The following is a 22,142-nucleotide window of genomic DNA, read 5'->3' as shown; positions in this document are numbered from 1 at the left end:
TCTCGACGAGCTCTACGAGATACGACGAAAATGCGGCTCAAAGTTAGTAAATCGGGGGCTGATCTGCGGATTTACCGACCGCCATTACCTCTATGCTAAAAATCGTAATTCGCCAACAATGGCCGTTCTTGCATACGTTAAACAGATATGTCTTTGTGAAGCTGATGGGCAATGGCCAATACGTTCGTGTAAACGCGTCTTTATGTGTGCACTATGGTATTAGTAATGGGCCCATAACCGTGCATCACGGGGTTATAGGCCGTTATGGCGGACGTTAAGGCTCTTGCGATTCTAATGGTTTATTTTCGGATTGGGAATTGCTTATTTGGGATTTTTCCCTGCGGCGAACTGCCAAGTTCCAAGCATGGGACCCGGTTTCAATTGACGTTTCTCTTTCGAAAATGTCTCACTAAAACTATTGAAAGGGCAGACCAAGGGGGCGGACAAGTTATAAACCATTCTCCACCCCGTCCTCCTATTTCCGGGAAAGCTATTTACTCCTTCTATTCAGTTAATTTGCAACGGCTACTTAAAAGGATCCGTAATTTACCCTTTGTAAATGCGAAATTGCCTGGCAGTAGGGGTGTTTCGAGCCGAAGATTCACTAATTCAATAGACCTCGTCTTAAATATTGCCCGTATTTTTCCCTTTAATGCCGATTTTACAACGTGCCGTCACTAAAAGGGTCTCAAATCCTATTTACAAAGCAATTTTGCATCAATCATCTGGCACGTAAACAGAAGTCTAATGGACTTAAATCGGGACTTCGTGTAAACCACAAATGTGCGCTACCTTGACCAATTCGTCGATGTGGAAAACTCGTGTTTAAGAACTCGCTGGGATGCGGTATGGTGGTGGGGCGCCTCTTTGCATAAACCAAAAACGTTGTCTTAAGACTAGACGAACGCCCTCCAAAACGGGGGGAGAGGCGCTAACCAAAACTAGAAAGAGGCCTTCCTCACGAAGTACAACTGCGGATCTCCACTCAATGTCGTCCGAAGTTCGACCGACCTGAACTAACCTGTAGAATGAAAACGAGCTACTTGGGCATGGGGCAGCTTCACCTGAGCAGCTTCGTTTTTTTACTCTCCCGATACTCATTGTGCCATTGTTTCTGAGATACCGTGTATAGAAACATCCTTATCACTTGATTAACAGCACCTCGAAACTTGTCGTTTTCTCTGCCTTCTCTCATAATTAACTTGAACCCACCTGAAGTAACGAAAATCTGTTACTTAAGACCAAGAATGACACCATGCACATTAGTTCAGCGATGGTACTATACGCATGCCAATGCGGAACCATATTAGTTCTCACCCATGACTTACGTATTTTCTATAAGCGTATTTGCTGACAATATGGTAAGATTCGAACTCCGTTAGATGAGCTTGTCAGAACGTTCTGGGCTGTCTCGTACAATTACGGTTCTTTGATTTAGCCGCCGATGCGTACAAAGATCGTGCCCTCTGCAACTTTTACCAGATAATAATTCGCCTATTTAGGGCTCGTACCCATCTCGCCCAATTCTCCCCGTTCCATGGGCGTTTCGTCGACACGTCATTTACGGCACAATATCGTGACATCGAAGTATAACTCTTTGAATGTAAATTGAAATTTTTAGAGAAATCCGAACCGATCTCCGAAATTGGTGCCTACAAATGCGAGGATTATACGGGGGACTAAATGGAAGCTGCGGCACTCGGCTCTCACGAAATTGATCCCATTGAAATGTTTACTTAGCCGGCACAAAAGCTATTAGATCGTCGGCCCTTTTGGAAAGCGACACGCTTCTGTAAATACTCGGAGTACTTAGGGCCACTCGTGCAGGCCTAATACGTAAGTCCGGCCCTGAATGGGCAAATTCAGTGTCCGCAGATGCGTGTTTGCCTCCCCAGAGCTCTGTTGGGACTTTACGACTATGAACAAGCCGCTATTTACCAAACACACAGGTAGTGCTCGCGTTCTTTCTTCTTCACCGGGCCGAAGTGTTAATGAAAAGAATCATTCGGCGGCGAGATGAAAGGCTCGGACATTGTCCGCTCACTCGGACGAGAGGGTTCTCTCGTCAATCCAGCCGAGTCGTGCACCTGATCTGGGAGTGGAGCATCTTCGATTATGCAAAGCGAAATTTCTATTGGTTCTCCTCTCGTCTCGATTTTATAGCCTCGGACATATTGTTAATAATTGCCGCCCGCGGCTCTGAATTGCTAAACAACGTTCGACGATTTCATGTGCGTTACTAATACCCGTTAATTCTTGGGAGGACAATAGTCAGAAAGGTTGAACGCAATGCAGCGCAACTTAATTAAGAGTATTCGCGGATATGCCTGAGAAACCTGCATCGAGAGCACCACGAGCGGGGAAATCACCAAAAGCTTCTCCCTCCGAGCTTTCATTTTGGCCAAAGATTTATTACTAAGCTGAATGAGATTCCAGGAAGTAGCTTTTGCACTGCCTGTAAAAATTGGAATTTATATGGCGCGGCCATTCAAAGCACAATGGCTCAAACTGACCGAAAGGAAAAGCAAATCGGAATAAATTCCTAATTTCCTACCGGGCAACTTGTAAACGCATAATTGGGTATATATTGTGGTACCACTAAAATGGATCGTGGTAAGGACGTCCGTCTAAGTGTGAAGTCCGAGAAGGAATGGGGGAGATGCGAGCAGGTACGAAGCTGAGCTTCCGGGCCACTCCAAGAGCTTTTTCATTGCATGCGAACTGGCTCGTTCAAATGGGGCAAGTCAAGTTCGTTCAGCTTGGCCGAACTGTAGCGATTGTATGAGTATACCTGCTGCAGCGAAGCCGTCCGAAACGCTGCAGCTGCAGCAAGAGCTGGCGGAGTTGGCCGGGAGGTCCCGGTCGCTCCAGGCCGGCCGGGATTCCCCGCGACGTCCGAGCCTCCCTATCCGGGCCGGGACTTCCCGTCCGAATCGGAAGGGTCCGGGCCCGTCGGAAAAAGAGACTTCCACCGACGAGTTTGGGATTAATCCTTTTTGGTGCGGCCGCGCGAACATTGTTTTACGGACGTCTACTGAGCGTCCGATGGAACATGACCGAACGCAAAAATCCTGTGTTTCATTCAATTCAAAAAACAAACAAAAACCCCGTACTATTGTTTACTTTTTGCGTTGATGTTACGTGTCGGCGTGAGGCATCACCCGCGGCAGGATTCATGCTTCCCTAGGCCTGAAAATGAAAACAAATTAGCGCCTGTTCGCGATCTCTTAAGCACGAACAATTGGGTCAGAATTCTGTCGGAGTAAAAATTAAATTTTTAAATTGCCTCATGCATTTTTAGAGCCGCGGAAAGTCGTTCGGAGCCGGCGCGGCGATTGCAATGTCGCAAAAACCGTCAGCCGTTCGAAATCGGGTACTTACGACGGGAAAAGTAATTAGTACTTAGACGTACCGTCCATGAATATTATTTGGCGCTTTTTATTTACCATCGGGACTCCAGTGCGGCACCGAACCGCTCCGGGGTCGCGCGGAAGACGCGCGGGCCATCCGGGGCGCGATTGCCGCAGGGTCGATCACGATCGGACATCCGGTGGTACCGAGGTGGTCCAGGTAGTTTGGCGCACACAATGTTCGACACGTATTTCATCACCTCTCATGCAAGCATATTTAAATGTGCGCAATTACCAACGTTGGATAAGACATTTAGCAGTTTTTGCCGCAGTTCGCATTTCCCAATTTTCAACGTTCTTCTATGCACTAATAAGAACAAAAACAATACGAATTCAAAACAATTAGGCAAGGGTCACCTTTGGGAAATCGCGTACCCGTGAACTCCTTTGGAAATGATTCAATTACAACGAAATCGAGACTAAATGCCCATTACCGCCAGCGGCGGCTCGTGTCTGCAGCAACGCCCCATTTCGTCGCTTCGCGAGCAACTCGATCCAGACGATCCACGAAGATCGAAAACGAAAATTTGCCACGGACGAAGGAGAAATTGATTTCGATCACCTCCCCTGTTCGGACGCGTGAGTCCTTCCCGTTCGGAGCCGTCGCAACCCCGGCTACACCGCCACTGTTCCACCGAACAATGGCAGTGGCACCCGGCGTATCCACACACACACACAAAGTGTATTGTTTTCACTTTTTAATTCGGTTCCCACATTTAAATCGCCGCCGACATTGAGCTAGATAAACAGATTATGCAGTCGCGTGCTCGCTGAAATTAGGATCAAGACCGGACATGGTTATGGCGAAATCTCGGGCAATTAAGACGCAAGTTAATCCGACATGGAAGTAGGCATTAAACGGTTTGATTTTTTTCTCTAATTTTGCGACATATTCGGCACAGTTTAGGTCAAGTCGAGCTGTGTCGCATGAGGCAAGAAGGCGGAAGCAATTAATTGGAGATAATGTCCAGTCCAGTTCACATCGTGTGTTTTTTCCTTTTTTGCATTTTACGCAAATTCCCGACCCTCGACTCCATAAATCTACGTAGTTTCCATCGATTAATTGACTGAAATTTTCTGAAAATCGCAGCTTTTGGTTTGTTTGCTGCATTTTAGATATGTTTCTGCTCCTTAACCGGCAAAAAGTGCGTATTTTTACTGTTTGGCCTCCAAGCTGACCATACTTACATCTGCTTTATTTTTCACACAACGAATTTTAAAACTTTTTTCGTACACTTTCCCCAATCCCCACTCCTCAGTTGTTCAAATTTAAAATATTAAAAAAATATTTCTTTCTCTTTGGCCTCCAAGTTGAGCAGACTTAGACCCACTTGACTTAAAAATTAGTGATTTTTCAACGAACAGACAACATATTTCACAACTTTCCATTATACTGATATATCTGACTTGGACACATTTCCATGATTGGCCATCAGCTTCCGGGCTTGCCAGACTTAGATCAACCTGATTTCTAGAAAAATGACAAATTTAATACTATTCCCGTAGTCTTGTACTGTTACTAATTATAAGCGTTCAGCCGCTTCTGGCTTCGACTGCAATTATCATTGTAGTCTTCCAAAGATTTATAATGCATTCGGTGTATTGCAATAAGTCGTTGCACTGGCACACCCCCAAGCTGTTATCAAATTGTCAGCTTCTCTGTTCTTTTTTTGACTATTCCATGTTTTATCATATTATGCACGTCAAGACTCATACATCACCATCATGAAGAGAGCCGTATCGGCACGAGCGAATCCACGTCGCACGCAACCCATATAAGGAGCACGCGGTACCACGGTACCATCGCGCGCCTGAAAAATCGTCCAACAATGTAAACATTGTGCGTCAGTTCGTATTTTTTAACTCGCTTATCTGGGATGGAAAACTTTATTGTGCCACAATGACAGGGCCATTCGTACTTGTATAGCGATTTTGAAATTGATCTTGTATAGGTCCTGATGCTTTGATGAGCATTCATCTTAACGGGTTAATGGAATAAAGCACAACGTTGGAACGGGGCCCCTTATGGATCGAGGTTGGATTTTCAGTGTTCGGATTGGGCTCGAACTGAATCAATGTTGCCTAATGAAAATTCACTTCAGGGGAAAAGGTAATTTTACTTAGAAAAAGACAAAACCGTTTTGTCAACGCTTCTTGCTTGTGTTCGCGCCCTGTGGTTATGTCCACATGGCACTTCCAAAGACCTTTCGAAACTCAAATTCTTATTGAAATTCGCATAAATTTTCTTCCTTCACCATGTACGACGAAACTTACTCTATAGTGAATTCACATTACGTCAACGATTATAAAAAATGGCCGTTATGTATGAGCTATTTAGATGGGAGTAGCGTCACTTTGACGTCTTTTCCAGGAAATAATGCTACTTTCCAGAAAAATACTTTCCATTCCGAATACGGATTTAGTGCTCTTGGAGTATTTGGTGCAATGGCTTGTGAAGTGACGAAATTCGTAGTGGTACCTAATGCCCTATTGCCAAATCCGGAATTACTCTTTCATCTTTTCAACACCGTTTTCACGCTTTATCGCTCGTACGATTTATGGAGACTTATCTTCAAAACCTGAAGATCTCGAACAATTTTTCGACTTTTTGAGATGCACAAATCTCCATTATGGGCTTCGGCATGGCGACCTTTGTGTGGCACCAGTGGAGTACCGTCGGCTCTTTTCATTGGTTATTACTTCCGAAAAATATTTTCTCGGCACTTTTTTTTGTTAAAGAAACCCATTTTTGCATCTATGAGAAGACACAATTTAATTCTTATCTCTAGCCACCCTCTCCCCCCCCTCTCGCTCTTCTCGTTTCCCCCCCACATCATTGAAACCCTACCAAAAAAAAAATTCGACGCTTTGACAGCCCATCATCAATAACCAATAAACAAAATTGCATCAACGTGCCCGCAGCATCCCAACTGTAACCCTCGGAACGACTTGGCCCCGCCTTCGTTCACCCCCACCCTTCGATGAGCGACCTCCCCCCGCCTCACCCGGTGCGGTACCGGCCACTCTTCGTGAACGTCTCTCACGAAATCCCACACCTGATTCATTTTCTGTTCAACTGCGTTAGTAGCACGTATCGCTGCGACGGTAGTACCAGTAGGTTTGTGGTGGTACAGCGGGTGCTACAACGGTCGGTCTGTGATCGCGAGTTGGGGGGTGGAATTCAGTTTATTTTGTGAGTGATCAATATCAGTGACTGGTGGTTTGCGATAAGTCAAGGAGATCCAGATGTCAAGGAGAGCAGTCTGCCACAGAGTATCAGTTAGGCAAAGGACAACAGTTAGGCAAAGGGCAGCAATTAGGCAAAGGGCGATAGCTAGACAAAGGGCAATAGTTCGGGCATTTAACTCGAACAGAGCAAGGTCTACGGTGAGTGGTACTTTTATAAAGGGGAATGTTCAACTAAAAAAGAGCGAGCCCATTTGGGAACGTAATTCAGGTTGGGGATTTACAGTAAATATCGAATAAGTGGCAACATGGCTTTAGTCTTTTTTTCATCTCTTTCCTGACTTTTTTTCTCTTCTTTGAAAGGGGCAACGAAACTTGAATCTTCTCAATTGTCAACCCCCAAACACATGGAATTGATATGACTTTCCACGCGTGAAAATTTAACATTCCGAGCGGATTTCTAACCGCTTGTTAGCTGTTCTGATAAATGAAATCCGATCGTTCTTTGAGTTACGACAAAAGCAATCTCTGAGATAGTTCGTCCATCAACTGGACACTAGGAAGCCAGTCCGAATTAGCTAGTTATTTTTTAACGAAAACGAACTGCTAAAAACTCGCCCTTAAGTAAGTTGAATTGTTGTCATATATGGCACGTGTTTGACGTTCGTTGCAGAAACAAATGAATAACACCCTGTTGTCAAATTTTCATACCTAATTGCTATTCCACGAACAGAGACGAACAGATTGGCAGACAAGGCTAAAATAGATACTGCTAATTAAACTTTCTTTGTCGCCCGAAGGTAATAGTTTCCTGATAACACGCGATTGAAAAACCGACCCTAAGGGAAGGATTAAGTTCGACCATTAGTTCCAACGTCCTCAACTCTAAAAGGGAGTCATGTCGTTAAAAGCGGTTAAGTCGCTAACTAGAACCACTGAGGTAGCGATAGCGGTCAGCTTCTTAGCTGTCGCAACAGTTCTACTCTCGATAACTTTTTAACCTAGATTAACGATCAATTGAAAAACTTAGCTGTAAGTTTTTCGTTCCTATTGTGACTCGAGGAATGTCTCCTTAAATTTTCGCCACATGTTTAAGCACCGCCCTGTATATAGCACGTGTTTAACAGTTATTCTCGGGACAAATCAAAGTGCTGGGCTGTCAGATTTTCTGATCAAAATGCTCTGAAATAGAGGCTGCGCAACGGTCGCTGCTTCAGCTGACGGAAACGGGACGGACCGTACGTTTTCCACGTTTTCACATTCAATTAAATGTGCTTTCTACAACCTCCGGTGGGGCCAGCAACATCCAAATCCGGACTAACGCTGAAACGGAAACTACGCATTGATCAGTTCAACTCGAAATCGACCCTAAATGCGACTTAACCCCCTGTATGCTAATAGTTCATTATTGAGTAATCAAACATCGGTACTCTGGCATTAACAACTATGACATAAGAAAAATGCATAATGCTGTGTTGCCACATTTTAGTTAGGGGCTATTAATGGCTGAGAAGCCAAAATTTGAATATAAACGAAACTTTCTCCTTGTTTTCTGCTTGGTGTCAGTGGCAATTGTGTTCCTGACAAAATTATCGGCACGTTCATAATTCGACTCTCAAACATCCTCCTGATATTGGCTCAAATGAAAAAGAACTCGATTTATTCGCAATTTTAACAGCGGTAACCCACCTTAATGGTAGTGACCCATTGCTTCCTATAATGAAACCACTCATTTGTTCCTTAACAATGGACGAGGAGCTCATTCTTAACCCATTACATGTGACCTATACAATTTCGCAGTGGTTTGAGGCACAATCCAGAGGTAATTTACACAGTCCGGGTCCCAAACGGTTCGTGAATGTGAGGCCAAAAGTGTGCTAACAAAACAATTATTTTTCTTTGGTGCAATGACGAAATGAGGGTGCGACATGCCGTCACAACAACGCGGCCCCACAATGTCAATGGGATGATAAACGTCTTAATGAAATAGTGCCTCGACAAAATCCTCTTTCGGTAATTTGTTTACTGCACTAAATCAGGTTATAATCTCTGGCACTTTAGGCGGGCCCTTAGGTGCAGTCAACCGTTCTTCTCTGAAATAATATGTCAATTTTCTTAACGGTTCTGAAAATATAATCCCTCAAGTGCCCGAATCCCCTTTGTGCCGAATTAATCACCTTAAAGTGCGTGTAGAATGGGAGGTAGCAGCAGTCGTAAAATAGACGGTAGCAAGCCACTTTCATCACTTATGTCATCGATTCTGTCAGCTTTTCGGAAGGGAGCAGCAAGCCCAAATTTTGACGTGTTTTGACCACTGGCAACAATGAGGGCGCTCGCTGACATTCGAAGGTGTCGAAAACTTGCAAGAGAGGCAACGTCGCCTCACGTAAACACGGCTTACACATTTTAATGAGGGCGCAATGGGTGCGCCAAAACTCACCTCTGCTAAGAGATGTCGCTACAAGCAATTTTTCAAGAAATCTATAAGAAAACGGAAGCACCCGATCCACATATTTAAACAAATCACTACTCGAAACCAATAAAAATACCTGCGACTTTAGACTGCGAAAGGAAGCACGAGAACGTCTACATTAACGTCAATCGTACTGTCGCAGTTCTGCGCATGCTGAAAATTGGGCACGCCGAAAAAAGCACGCAGCTGTATTGAGCAGTTCGGACACTGCACGTTCGGCTTCGGGTAAGAAAGAGACAGATGCACAGCACCGCGCGTGCATGCTCCGGCCAATGTTGCCAGTGCTTTCGCGAGTCCTGTCCCTTCAATGTAGGATTGGTACAGAAACGTTCCTCGAGTCCGGGTAATTACCGAAAATGTTCGAAATTCGCCAAAAACGTGCTGGGACGATTACGGCAAATGTCATTCATCCCCACTTCTTCGTATCAAGGTTATCAACGAATGATCAGCATAGTATGGAAATGTGTTGCCCACTTACGCGACGATAGATGGCTCCCAATCGAACTTATGCATATGTGTAAGCATTGGAAATTTGAACGTTTTTACTTTCTACCGTGTGTTTGTTTCGTTTGGTGTGGCCGCGAGGTCCGTCATGTTTGGGAAGCATCACGAATTCGACAAACGAGCGAGAGCACTCACTGACGCGTTTTTTAAAGCCGAATTGATCTGCCAACTCACTTTTTCTGACTTAAAAAAGTTCGTTTTTCGGCATTTTACTGGCTTGGACAAAATTTCCGTTTAACGCCCCCTGGTTGTTCCCGAATGAATTTCTCCGGTTTCGAGGCTTAAGAGAAGATTTTGAGCCTGACGGCTGCGTGGAAGTCGTTGGCGAAGGCCAACCCCCAGGGCTTTGTCAATTCTTTTCGAAAATCGACTAGTTCCTCGCTTCAGTTCCTGTTCCCGCTCTCCTGCCTGGCTCGTTCCCAGGCACTGATTGATTGGAAATTTCGGAAAACTGGCGAGGCAACTTTGATGGACAGAAGAGGATGAAAGTGATTGAGACGTGGCGCGGATCCGAAGGAAACCCCAATATTTCCCTCAGATTCCTTCAAACTTAGTTTTGCCTGTTACGCACGTAGTTAGCGCGGTCGATGTGAAGATGTCGGACTCAAAAGTCGCTGACGCGCTCGCGGCGCGTGTAAGGCGCTGATTTCGGCACTAGTTGCAAAATGGGGCTGCGGGGAGCCGCGAAACGAAAACAAGGAAGAACGAGCGCACTGTTCTTGGTGCAGTAATAATTTTAATTAATGGCACCTGTAAAAAGCTGAAGCTCATATAATATGTAAATCTGCGCGAGGAGCGGTGACATCACGCAGTCCAATGAAATCAAGGATTCTATACATACCAATTAACTGAGGCCGTCTTATTTGTTTAAGCGGTTGCTCCTTGTAATTCCGAATGTTTTACAAGCGCATCGATTAATCTTCGGGGTACACTCTCTTCGGTCCACAATGACGAAAGCGATATTATTAAAGTAAGATGAAGAAGCCTCCCGAAATGAGTTGCGACACCGCTGATAAAGAAATCCGTAATTATCGCGCATATGCGCACTTAGAAAGTTGTCGATAATTTGACCTATAACACCAGCGTTGACTTTGTTTAGCACCGCATTACCTGGCCAAACATTAAAGTAAATTAAGACCGAAACATCTCGACTTTCAGCTTTCTTGTAGATCAAACAGCCGTGTTGACATTTCCAATTTGAAGAAGTGAAAACGGCGCGACAAATGCACCGAGAGCGCAGATTCCGAGCCCAAAATCGTAATATAAATAATTGAAGAACAATAGGGTCATCCGCGAAGGAATTATGCAAAACGGGGGCTGCGCCTAAATGCTGATCTCATTGCGGTTTACATGATTTCCAAGAGAAGAGCGCTTTCGCAGAAAATCCATAACGCGAGACACATTTCGAGAAATTTACATGTTACATCTCATTCACGTGTAATCTTTATCCACCACCGGAGAACCGATTGTTGTTGAACGACCCGGGGCAATTTAAGCACTCGAAACCGAAGGAAAATTGACGGAATCGCCCAGCATGGGGCTGCAGCTAAAGCACGCATCGACGGCGCCTAAAAATTACAGAATGCAGGGAAATCATTCTGATTTCTCTTCTGCATTAGGCCGCGGTTATGGCGGATACGTTTTCTGACGGACCATCGTTCTGACGAATGTGTCCGAACGAGCGCGGGTAATCGAACGTGCGTACGATACTTACGGTTACATTACGCGCGAGTAGTTCTGCGTGATACGCACGAACGGACGGTCGTTCAAATTCGTTCGTCAGAAATGTCGAAGCGAAACGGACAGCGAGAAACTCACGAAGCCTGCCTAAGGAGATGGACGTTTGAGGGATACCAACGGCGTCACAGCCGGGACGTATCACAAAAGACATGGGAGGAAACTAGCCCTTTCGATGACATCCCTTTTCTAAGATTCCATTGCTACAAACTCCTTTTAGAACGTAAAAGAACGTTTCTGGCGTCGTTCCGAGATATTCGCCAGGTATTTTGGAACCTTCAAATAAGGCATGGGATTCTTCGTTTACTTGTCCTGATGCGAACGCTTTACTCAATTACGCTCTCGAGTTTGTAAAATTTTAAGTAACTTACGAAAAGTAATAACTAAGTAAAGGTCGTTAACTAGGTGCATTTTCTGATAGCAAAACTATTTCGAATAGCAAATTAATGGTCAAAAAACACACAATTTATCGTAGTTGTTTGAGGAACTGGATCATTATGTGGTATTCGTCGGCTAATTTAACCGCTACAACCGCAGCCTTAGCAGCGAACATATTTGCTGTGACGATTTTAATCAAGAAAAACGGCGGGGGCCCCTTTACCGCCCAAACTCAAAAGTCTGTGGAAATCGGCAGAGAAAATGGCGTCAGGCTCGAGCCGAGCGCTCCCGATCCTTCGCGAAGCGACAGCAAAAAGTGAAACAGCGCATCTTTCCAACGCATCTGACTTTCCCCCAGCCAGTTTTCCGACTAAACTGACTGCATTGTCATTTCTTTTTACCTGACGTTTGAAGGTACCCGGAGGGAAACGAACGCTGCTCGGGCTCGACTACAATAATTACCATTCAATTGAAAGAAGAACTTACCAATTTAGCAACGCACTCCCGGTTTTAGGGCAGCCCCCTTCCCTCGTATTGCTTGACATCAACTTACGTCATACTGAAAAAAAAAGAAAATCACTGAATTTCACTCTACAATGTTGCCGCTAATTTTCGGTGCGTCCTATTGCAAAGCATTAATTAAAAAAATATACAGCACTTTCGACCAGCTCCCACCCAAAAAACCCACGTGACTTGACAGGAAGGCTCGAAGCTGCGGGAGAATAAAATGCGCGCTGCTACGTCGCTGCGGAAACAAAATATCCTGCGTTTATCCCGAATTCGGCCGAGCGTGCTGCGTCGCCGAGTACGACGCGGAGCGGCAGGTTCAAACGTCATTCGTCGCCCTTATCGACACTCAACTGACGTGCCAAATCGAAATGTCAATCAATAATGACGTGCGCTAAAGTGTAAGCGGAAATAATAGTCTGTTGCGGAAAATCAGAAAACCCGCCAATCCATCGGTGCGTTTTACTTATCCGGTGGCGGACCAAACTGACGGTTTAATTTAAATCGGAGGATCCTATTGTCTTCGAGTCTCCACGGAGTGTCGGAAACGGCGGTAAACGTGCCAGGGTCACTTGAGATGGGGTGAAATCACCCATTTGAAGGGCAAAAACTCTCAAGCCCTCCGCGACCTAAGCGTTTTTGCCCTTGTCGAGTGTGTTGCCGTACAATTCCTCATTTATTGGCAATTGAGAAGGGCGTCTGTTCGGATCCGAGATCCCAGAACAAATGTGTTTCACAAATGGTGCCGCGCCATCGCCATTCTAAGCAAATCTTTACCTAATCGTTTTAGTAGTTCACAAGTCATAAAACTGTTGTAAAAACGACCGTTTTTGCCTGGTTCGATTAAAAAATGCCTCGTCGGCCCCTTCAAAGAGATGAAAATATCGGGTGTTTCCCGATTGATGGGCCTTGTACTAAATAGTGGTCCGGTCAGCACCTTTCGAAGGCTGATCGCCGTCCTGATAGGGTTTATTACGCGTTAGTGGCCGGTATGATTGAGCCTCGACCCGGTGTTTAGACGCAAGAGGGAAACAATGATGTCTTATCTCGCACATGAAAAGAACAGCAGATTTATCTGGCAAGTTGCGTCGAAACCGCGATTATCATTCGTTCCACAAGAAGACTTATTCGGCACGTCCACACAATAATAATAAAACAAAGTCGAACCTTCAAAATCTGATAAGGCATCGATATGCCAATAACAAGACCGATCGTTATAGAACACTCTGGACGTGCTTCTATTTAGGAACGACTTGAATGTGTAACAAAACGTTTTCGGTGATGTAATTTCGTTTATTTGCACTCTTAGCGACGTGCGACTGGAATATAAATACTAGATCGTTAACTGAACAAGAATTATCGTTATTATTACAGCGATGGCAACGCTGCTTTCAGCCTCTTGACACTCTCTCCATCTCTCTCTTCCTCTCTGAAACGGCCACGATTTGTGTTTCTCTCTCATTTTTATTTTTGTTTATTTCAGCCAACTACAAGTCCAAATCTGAGTCACCAAAAATGGATATGAACTATGTACGTATCATTTTTTTTACAAAGGGAAGGGCTTAATCCTCAAACACCTCATCACGATGAACGTTCCTCAATTTGGCGACGGTGGTAGAAATAGGAAAATTCACCTAATTACAAAAATGCACCAATGGTAGGACACTAACGCTGCTTTGCCGCTTCTCACCTAATTTCCTTAAAGTTGCGGTCGTCGCAAAATGACACCGTCGTTCGCAGAAACCGAACTCTAACCCGGCACTGCGATTTTATTGGGGGATGAAAATGTGCACCATCACGGCGCGCCGCTGCCATTACATTCGGTTTTAAGGAAAATTTCTCTGCAGCCACATCGGCTATTATTAATCACCCAGAAATCCTCAGCCTTCAGATTTCGCTCTACACGACTAATGCGTGATCAACCGTTTTATTTGTACTCATTAAAAAGCGATTCATCAAAATCAGTGGGGTTCACGCCCGTTTTGTACTCTCGTTTTTCGCCACGTTGTTGCAAGTCATCTGTGCACGTTCAGCTGCTCTCCGAACGAAGAAATTCAGAATTTTTCCCGACTTAATGGGGCCTCCAGATTAGAAATTACCTAGCCCCAGCTGAAATTTATGGTCTCTTATAATTTTATTTTTAATTGGAGCCACAATTTTATGTGCGAGATCATTTAAAGTGGTCCTCGTTCTCAGAAGATGAGGCAGTGGCGCACTTGTGACGACAATAATTAACTTTGGCCTTACACGGCCGCTAATTACATCTCGAGAGATTTATCGGTACCGTCGCACGGGCACGTGTATACCACCGGCCGAAAAGAGGCGCTTGTGTGCAAACCGCCATCGAGCGTTTCCTGTTTTGCTCGTTTATTGTGCAAAGTACCATTGACATGCTAACGTGGCCACGAAATCAAAAGTACCAACCACCGGAACCACCGAAACGGCGCTCCGTTGCGACACCCAAGAATTATCAGACCGTCACGTGGTGTGACCCACTGCTGACAGAAACAATCGTGCTGCTCGCTATTTTTGCGCTTATGATGCAGAGCAGTGTCGAAAAAGCTCGTAAAAAATTCAAAATTTGGCAACGAGGCGAATCACGGCACCGCTGACGGGATCGAAGTGTCCTCTGTCATTCTTGTGTTGTTTCGACAGCTCTAGGTAAAATGCAGGGGCGTCCCCAAATTCTACCGAGGAACAAATGCTCGAAATAGGTTTCTTATTTTCAATTATTTTTTCGTTTGCGGCCGTTGAAAATTCATTCTCGAAGCCACTGAATTCTCGAGTCGATACCTGAAGTTGCCACGTGAAACTTCAAAGCTCCATTCTGATCCCGAATGCACCTTTCCCGAGACCGACTTGGACATGCAAATAACTGAAGAACGGTAAAGTTAAAGATTCCCTGAACGTGCGGATCGGTGCTCAGGTCGTTACTTGATATTTTCATGAAAAAAGTCGTGGCCCATAGCTTTAAACTGGACATTTCTTGCCGCGTTTAGTCGTTCTTGAAGTGTCCTTTCGTGCACTTCCAAAAAGGACGTCTCTGATCTCCGTCGCATTAATGCTCCGGTGCGCGTTTAAAAGTTTCAAAGTCGAACTTCGGAATTTTAGGGCTCGAACCCGGGAATTCCCCGTCAAAACTTGTCATTCTGGAACTGGTTAGAGAGCGCCGAGGTGAAAATCAGAATCGATGCTTAGCTTCGTGTTTAGAATGTTTCCGTTCGAACTTGGCGTTTTCAGGAGCGAAAAACTGCAGGGCGGGAATACGAACAAGGATCGAATGCTACCGAAGTCGAACTTGAAGTTTCCACGAGAACGTCGTAAAGCGGAGCCGGACGCTGAGCGTTGCTGAGTGGGCATTTGTTGGCCATCACGAGCTATTTCGAACTCACATATATATACCAAAACATCCTGATAAAATCAAATCTAGACCGGTTTATGCAATCGATTTTCCAAATCTCAGAATACTTTTATTCCCGTAGCGCAGCTGTTGATACGCTCCTAATGACCGATTAATATTCCTCGGAATTTTTCAAATATCTTATACTCATTCAAATATCTGGAACCTGATTTCGTGATGAACTAGATTATCAAACTCTCTTACACATTTCCGCATCGATTAAATACGAGAGTTAATGGTCTGATATGATAAAGGGCAATTAAGTTGGTGCCTGCCATAAATCTCGTCGCTGGTCTTCGTCGCCCATATGGTATCCGAATTTCCGAATTAATGCGATCGGCATTTAATCTAATTATGTCCGAGCGAGGAAACGAAGAAGAAGAGCTTTTCGGTCGATTTCACACGGCGATGTGGCAATAATCGAATTCAAATTACCATCGGCGAGTTCGTACCACTGTACAGGTTGCCAAACATCGGCACTAATGTCGTATCTTTATCGGGCCAGCTATTGCACTATACACACATGCACATGACATAATTTCGTAAAACGTAATTACGGTCGTTCAGTTCCATCCTTTTGTGCTAATAGATATTCGGTTTTTATTGTTTGACACACTTTAACGCAGGAAAAAAATCGACTTGAGCAACAAACAATTTGTTGACCCGTACCGGCTTTGGCCCAAACGTCACAATGGTCAGCCTCTTGTTCGCGCTGTTGCCGAATCTAGGACGAGATAACCGCAACCGACTTCCTTAACACGAGTTTTAACTTTGCACTAGACTAGTTTTGCATGAAATTGCTCTTTCCTCTATCGATTCATTAATGGACTTGCCACAGTTGAAGTTCTTGATTATCACATAAATTCGCGTGTTGGACGAGCCACAATGGAATATCTAATTTTTTATTCCCGCTGGAATTTTAAATCACGCCAGTAGATATTTTATGGTCGTCCCGATGGACTGTTGGCATAACAACCGCAATCAACGACAGTTCTCACCTAAAATATCGCCCGAAAACGATATAAATTTAATTGGATGTATGAATATTAATTAAAACCGTTGTTTGTCTAATTCACCTTCTTCTCAATGGCTCGTTTTGTTTCAGATGAACCAGACATGCAAAGTTTGTTCGGAGCCTGCCGCCGGATTCCACTTTGGCGCCTTTACCTGCGAGGGATGCAAGGTACGCGACTCTTAACAGCACTTAATAAAAATGACTTTTTGTGAAAGTACACGTGTGAATCAATTACGTGTGGTACGCCACAGGAGCGTAACAATTGTCATAGAGGTTTCCTCTCCCGGTGGCGCGCGCCCGCAGCGCGAGGGTCCGCAACTCGGGAGACCTTTTTCCACCTCTATTTCGCTCTGGTATTATTGCGGATAAGAAAATCGATCGGCAAAGCCACGGAACTTCATAAATTAAACGACACGAGATTGTTTCAGTTGCGTTCCCTCACAAGACCCATACTTTAATTAATTGATTGAAACATAAGAGCTCTGCAACCGTCACAAGTGCGCTCGAATAGTGCCCCGCGGCAATGTTGTCGCTACCCGTTCCAGGACTCCCTATAGTAAACAGTAAGAGGACAACAATTGTCCTAGATGCGTTCCGGTATTACGTTCGTTTAATCCGATAAGCAAATAATTAGGTCTGTGGTGTGTGGGCCGCCGCACAGGCATTGTTTCGGGTCGTGTGTCTCGCATTTGCATAATATCGGTAACCTCCCCATTTGAATATAATTGCAGGCGATTAGTCAACGATTATACAGTTGGGCAGTGGACCGCGAGAGAGCGCTAAGTGCGTTGCAGTAAAAGGATTACGTCACACATCCGACCCGGTGAACTGGTTAACCACTTGGGCTCATCCGAGCTGCGAAGGTCGGGTATATTTTGCCCTTATGATTGTCATTCTTGTCTTGCGCGCTCGTTGCACAACCGAATTCGGTAATCGCCCGTGCTAATGGATTGTCGTTGTTCTTCGGTTGCGTCAAATTAACCGGGTTATCGGGCGTGCATGCACCGGGACAGTTGCAATAATAGACACGTTGGGGTCATCGAAGAAAATTTGTCAACGATGATGGTACTGCCCGCCCAACCAGCCGTGCAACCATCCGACCGGGTTTTCACGCTCCGGCAGGTCGGAAATTGAAAATGACGTGACGTAATGGGACGCTACCAGTCTTGATGGAGGCCTATTTCCGAACGCACCAAACCGCTTGCCGATCGGGAATGTATCTTCACTACAGGTTGGAGAATGCGTGCCCGTGGCGCTCCGAGCTACCTCGGAGCAACTAGAGCGTGTAACTGACGAATCCGATTACGCAAATCCGGATGTTGCCATTATTCTCTTTTAGAGGGATTTGGCGCCCTTAACCTGGTTCCGATCTAATCTAGATTTCTATGTGGCGACTATTCGTCCGCAAAACGCGACCGTTTTGTATCTGCGTTGCGATTTCACGCCGGACATGGCCAAGGAACTTAACCTTAACGTTTTTTAGAGCACTCGCAAACCGCAGTGATCTGATTCGCATCGTTTATGATAATTGGTGGTTGACCAGATTTCAAATAATCCGAAACCGCTTTATTAGCTGCCAATTAGATAGAGCGTAAAAATATCTTTTCGGGCGCCTCGCAAAGCACAGAAATTCACTTTCAGACCATTTCGGGGTTTTATGAGATGTTATGCAAGTATCTCGTAAGCAAATAAAGAAATTTTATCAAGGTCAGCAGTAATTCCAGCCACCTAAACCTCTCAAAACTTGCACATTTTGCTGCCCAATTTCACGCCCAATCGACCAAAACTGCAACGGTCATTTACGGAATAGATTATCTTGAACTAGATCAACGATTTTAAAGGCAAAAATTCACAACAATTTTTTCAAAGGTCAGCGGCGCTTACTAGAGCGCGCCCAAGTTCAAATTCTGCAACGTTTCGACACTCGTTTTCTTATCACCCATAAAAACTACCAAATATGAGAAACATGAAATCACACGTAATGTAATCGAAGCGATGGCGCCACCTTCAAGGGACGGCTAGCGCCATCTATCGTACATTATCTTAAGTTTTTTTTTATTTTTTGTGAAAACCGCACATAATAGATGTTCTCCATGAAAGGGTCAACCGATTTCGGATTATCAGAAACAGTCAGAAGAATGCGCCACGTACCTATCAGGACAACTTGCATGTATACCTGACTGTTGTTTCCGAGGACCCAGAATGGGTTTATTTCCTGTCGGACCAAAGATATTGCATTTAACGCCACCTATCGGATGTTGCCCTAACTTTTATCGTCTTTGTTTCAGTCGTTCTTCGGGCGGTCTTACAACAACATCTCCACAATAAATGATTGCAAGAACGGCGGGAAATGCGTCATCAACAAGAAGAACCGCACCTCGTGCAAGGCTTGTCGGTTGAAAAAGTGCCTCAGTGTAGGCATGTCCAAGAGTGGTTCGCGCTATGGGAGGCGCTCCAATTGGTTCAAAATTCACTGCCTCTTACAGAGCCAACAGCAAAAGCACATGCAAGAGAATGGAAGCCCTCCTAGGGAATCGAAAGGGCAGGATCGAGTGCCTACGCCTATGGGAGGACAGTCTAATCATCCCTTAAGGATGATGAACAATTTTGCCCCTCCCCTCATGGGTATGCCGCGCACCCGAGAGGAAATGATGTTCATGGGATTCGACGAACCATTCAGGCACTCAGCTTCCCCGGCAATGAGCAGTCCCGAATCTCACAATTCCGACTCCATGGAGTTCAACGATGCTCGACGCATACCCGTCGCGACTGGCATGTTTCCGCCCAGTTTCTTGCCACCTCCGTCCATGCTGTTCGCCGCTGCCTACCCGCCCTTCTATCCGGGACTGATGCAACCCAGCACGTTCGCACACACCCTCCCGGTTCCTATGGGTCCAGCCACTGCAGGCACTGGGCGCCGGGAGTATTTGGATGCGGTGCTTCAGAGCCAGCGCGTCACGCCTCCTACCCAAATGATCGTGGAAGAAGACGAGGATGAGGAGGACGAGGAGCTTGATGTCAAGACCCCAATGCCCACACCCAGTTTGAGTCCCGAGCAGGACGTTCCCATGGATCTAAGCATGAAGACTTGCAGTGATAGGGGGTCTTCTCCTTCCACCTCCGAAGGGACTTCGAGAGGTCGCGGGAGCGACGGAGATGACTCCTGTGATTCTTTGGGAGCTATGACTGTGATGAGGCCCAAGATCTCTAAACAGGCTTGACTTAGTGATTTTTACTGCTTTACACGCGCAACTATTCTCTGATGTGACGACCTCGTCACCGCTGGTTAGGTGCTAAGACACCAGTGACCGTTCACAGTCTATATTCACTGAATCAGTGCCAAATTTCTATTATAATGAGACAAAGTAACTTGTTTTCTTCTATGTGTTTAGTTTATTTTTCAATTCTATATCTTAATCTGTGTTAGCCTGTTAAGTCTGTTCAGTAAGTATCATTATCACGTGAATTATTGTTACTTGATTGCTCCATCTTATTCTGTGTAAATCATAGGAGTGACTGATCGGGGCTTCATTCCATCAGCTCGGTGGGTTTTTTGGGCCTTCGGGCCAAATGATCAATTCCGTTATAAAGATAAAGACAGCGCCGTGTTCTGAGATAACCATCCCATCACCAACCGGAATTAACACAGAAGTGATCGTTTAGATGTACACTTCGCTGCCAAACCTCTCTAATAAATGTCTTTCTTCTATTCTATCACTCTGCTTTTTTACCTGGGCGTCTGCTACAGTTAGTTACCTACTTGCTTTTATCTACTTTACAATAGTCTGTAAGATATCAATATGTCGTATCTGTTATTCTATGACTATGTTACGTTGATGAGTCTCTTCTATAATTAGTGACTCGCTAATAATCCGTCTTATTTTGTGTTAGTTTATATGTATTATGCTATTCTACGCCTTCGTGTGCTTCATTATTGCATTCCTATGGTTATTAGTGACTCGCTTTCATCCTATCTTATGCTATGTTATAAGTCTCGAACTACATGAATTGATACGCATGTGCCGTCCATTCTATCTCGATGCTTTATTACCCTAGCATCAGTTAAATTCTTCTGTTTTATCGTTCATGGATAAATTTCAATAATTAGCGAGTCGCTGCTATTCTGCCTTGTGCTGTGTAATCGTCTGTAAGCTACATGAATTAGTACATGCGCGTCGTCCTATTTTATCTCCATGTGTTTCACTGCCTGAATCTCTTCTGTACCTAGTGACTTGCTGCTTTCCGATCTATTTTCTTCTGTGTTAGTTTCTCCTGTCAATAGTGAAAGTAAACGTTCCTTCTTCGGTCTGTCCTCTCCTGTAGTGTAATGTAAGTTAGCGTAAATTAGTGATATTAGTCCTATTGTTGTAAATTGGTCGGCCAGTATTGCATCTACGCATATCTCATGACATTTTATACACGTTTTCAAGCAGTTCATATGTAAATTTAAGCACTCTGTTAAACCCACTCTGTACATAAGTACCTTTAAGTACTTAGGGCCTATTTATTAACTAATAATAAGTCCTTTCTTACATTTAGTTTATCATAAGATTCGTAATAGAGTGCAATACCAGGGTAGTTAGCATCTGATATTTTGGGTACCTTCGTGGCATTATGGTCGTCAAGAGTGCGTTTGTCAGAGTTTATAGTGATTTGTTGTGAATGCATGCAGATGATTCCCGGGGACCAGGGCCAGTTCAACTTTTGCACGACTTTTTTTTTATATAATAGTAACTATATGTCATTTTATGATTTTGTGTTTAAATAATAAAAAAAAAATGGGAATTTTATTTTTCCTCGTCGAAATGGCGGATGCGCCTTCAGACGCGCCCTAATCGCGCTGCCGTGGATGACCAGCGGCTTGGCGAACTACGAATAACCCAAGTGCACATTATCATAATCAAACAAAAACGATCTCGACGGAGTTATTAATTTCATCATCATTGGGCTCCCTGAAAATGTCGCCCCAAGGGAAATGTAGCCAAAGGATTGCTCAACACCACAAGTGAAATGCCTGTGAATTATTAGTTTTGAATGTGTATACGGGTCCATCCGAGTGATTGATCGATCGAACTCTGAGTAAACTGAGGCCCAAATAGTCAGCACCATAATTAAACTACTTTGAAATTTAACGTGATAATGAACGCAGGCTCTTTGGATTGACCCAGTTTATCGCTGTATTTGACAAGGTACAACCAATTTCACCATAGAATTCGGTCCAGAAAGAAGCTCAAAACGGGTACCTCCTGGCCCCATGGGCGAAATGTCAAAATTCACCAAGGAAGCGATGGTCCTTTAAAGAGAATACGAATTCGCCACGTGTATTAACACGTTTCGCCACTAAATTAACGTCAAGACCACCACTTTTTCACCATAGAAGGTCGTGGAAAATTAAGCTCGGTATAGAGGTAACGTTTCCAGGGTAACTCCCTAGTTTCGCCATTGTAGTCAGCGGGCGAATGGTAAGTTCGACGTTCGCCACTGACTTCATCGTCAGGTGGAAAAGTTTTTTAACCGATTTCGCCAAACTTG

General features: G+C 44.6%; 1 protein-coding gene across 2 annotated transcripts; it reads left to right on the top strand.

The window, feature by feature from the left end:
* Nucleotides 1-6,429: 6,429 nt before the first annotated feature.
* Nucleotides 6,430-21,406, top strand: LOC136349206 (knirps-related protein-like). Of its 2 annotated transcripts, XM_066300600.1 has the most exons (4): nt 6,661-6,797; nt 13,679-13,725; nt 16,701-16,778; nt 18,899-21,405. In XM_066300600.1, the coding sequence occupies exons 2-4, from the start codon at nt 13,711-13,713 to the stop codon at nt 19,829-19,831; spliced, it is 1,026 nt and encodes a 341-aa protein (XP_066156697.1). In that variant the 5' UTR covers nt 6,661-6,797; nt 13,679-13,710; the 3' UTR covers nt 19,832-21,405. The 2 variants fall into 2 exon arrangements, with proteins under 2 accessions (XP_066156696.1, XP_066156697.1); XM_066300599.1 differs by lacking the exon at nt 13,679-13,725 and having other exon boundaries at nt 6,430-6,797; nt 18,899-21,406.
* Nucleotides 21,407-22,142: the final 736 nt, after the last annotated feature.

The sequence above is a fragment of the Euwallacea fornicatus genome, chromosome 37, assembly GCF_040115645.1.
Source record: "Euwallacea fornicatus isolate EFF26 chromosome 37, ASM4011564v1, whole genome shotgun sequence".
In the NCBI taxonomy this organism is placed as follows: Eukaryota; Metazoa; Arthropoda; class Insecta; order Coleoptera; family Curculionidae; genus Euwallacea; species Euwallacea fornicatus.
Note: the sequence above shows the minus strand (reverse complement) of the source record. Positions and strands in the feature narration are given on the sequence as shown.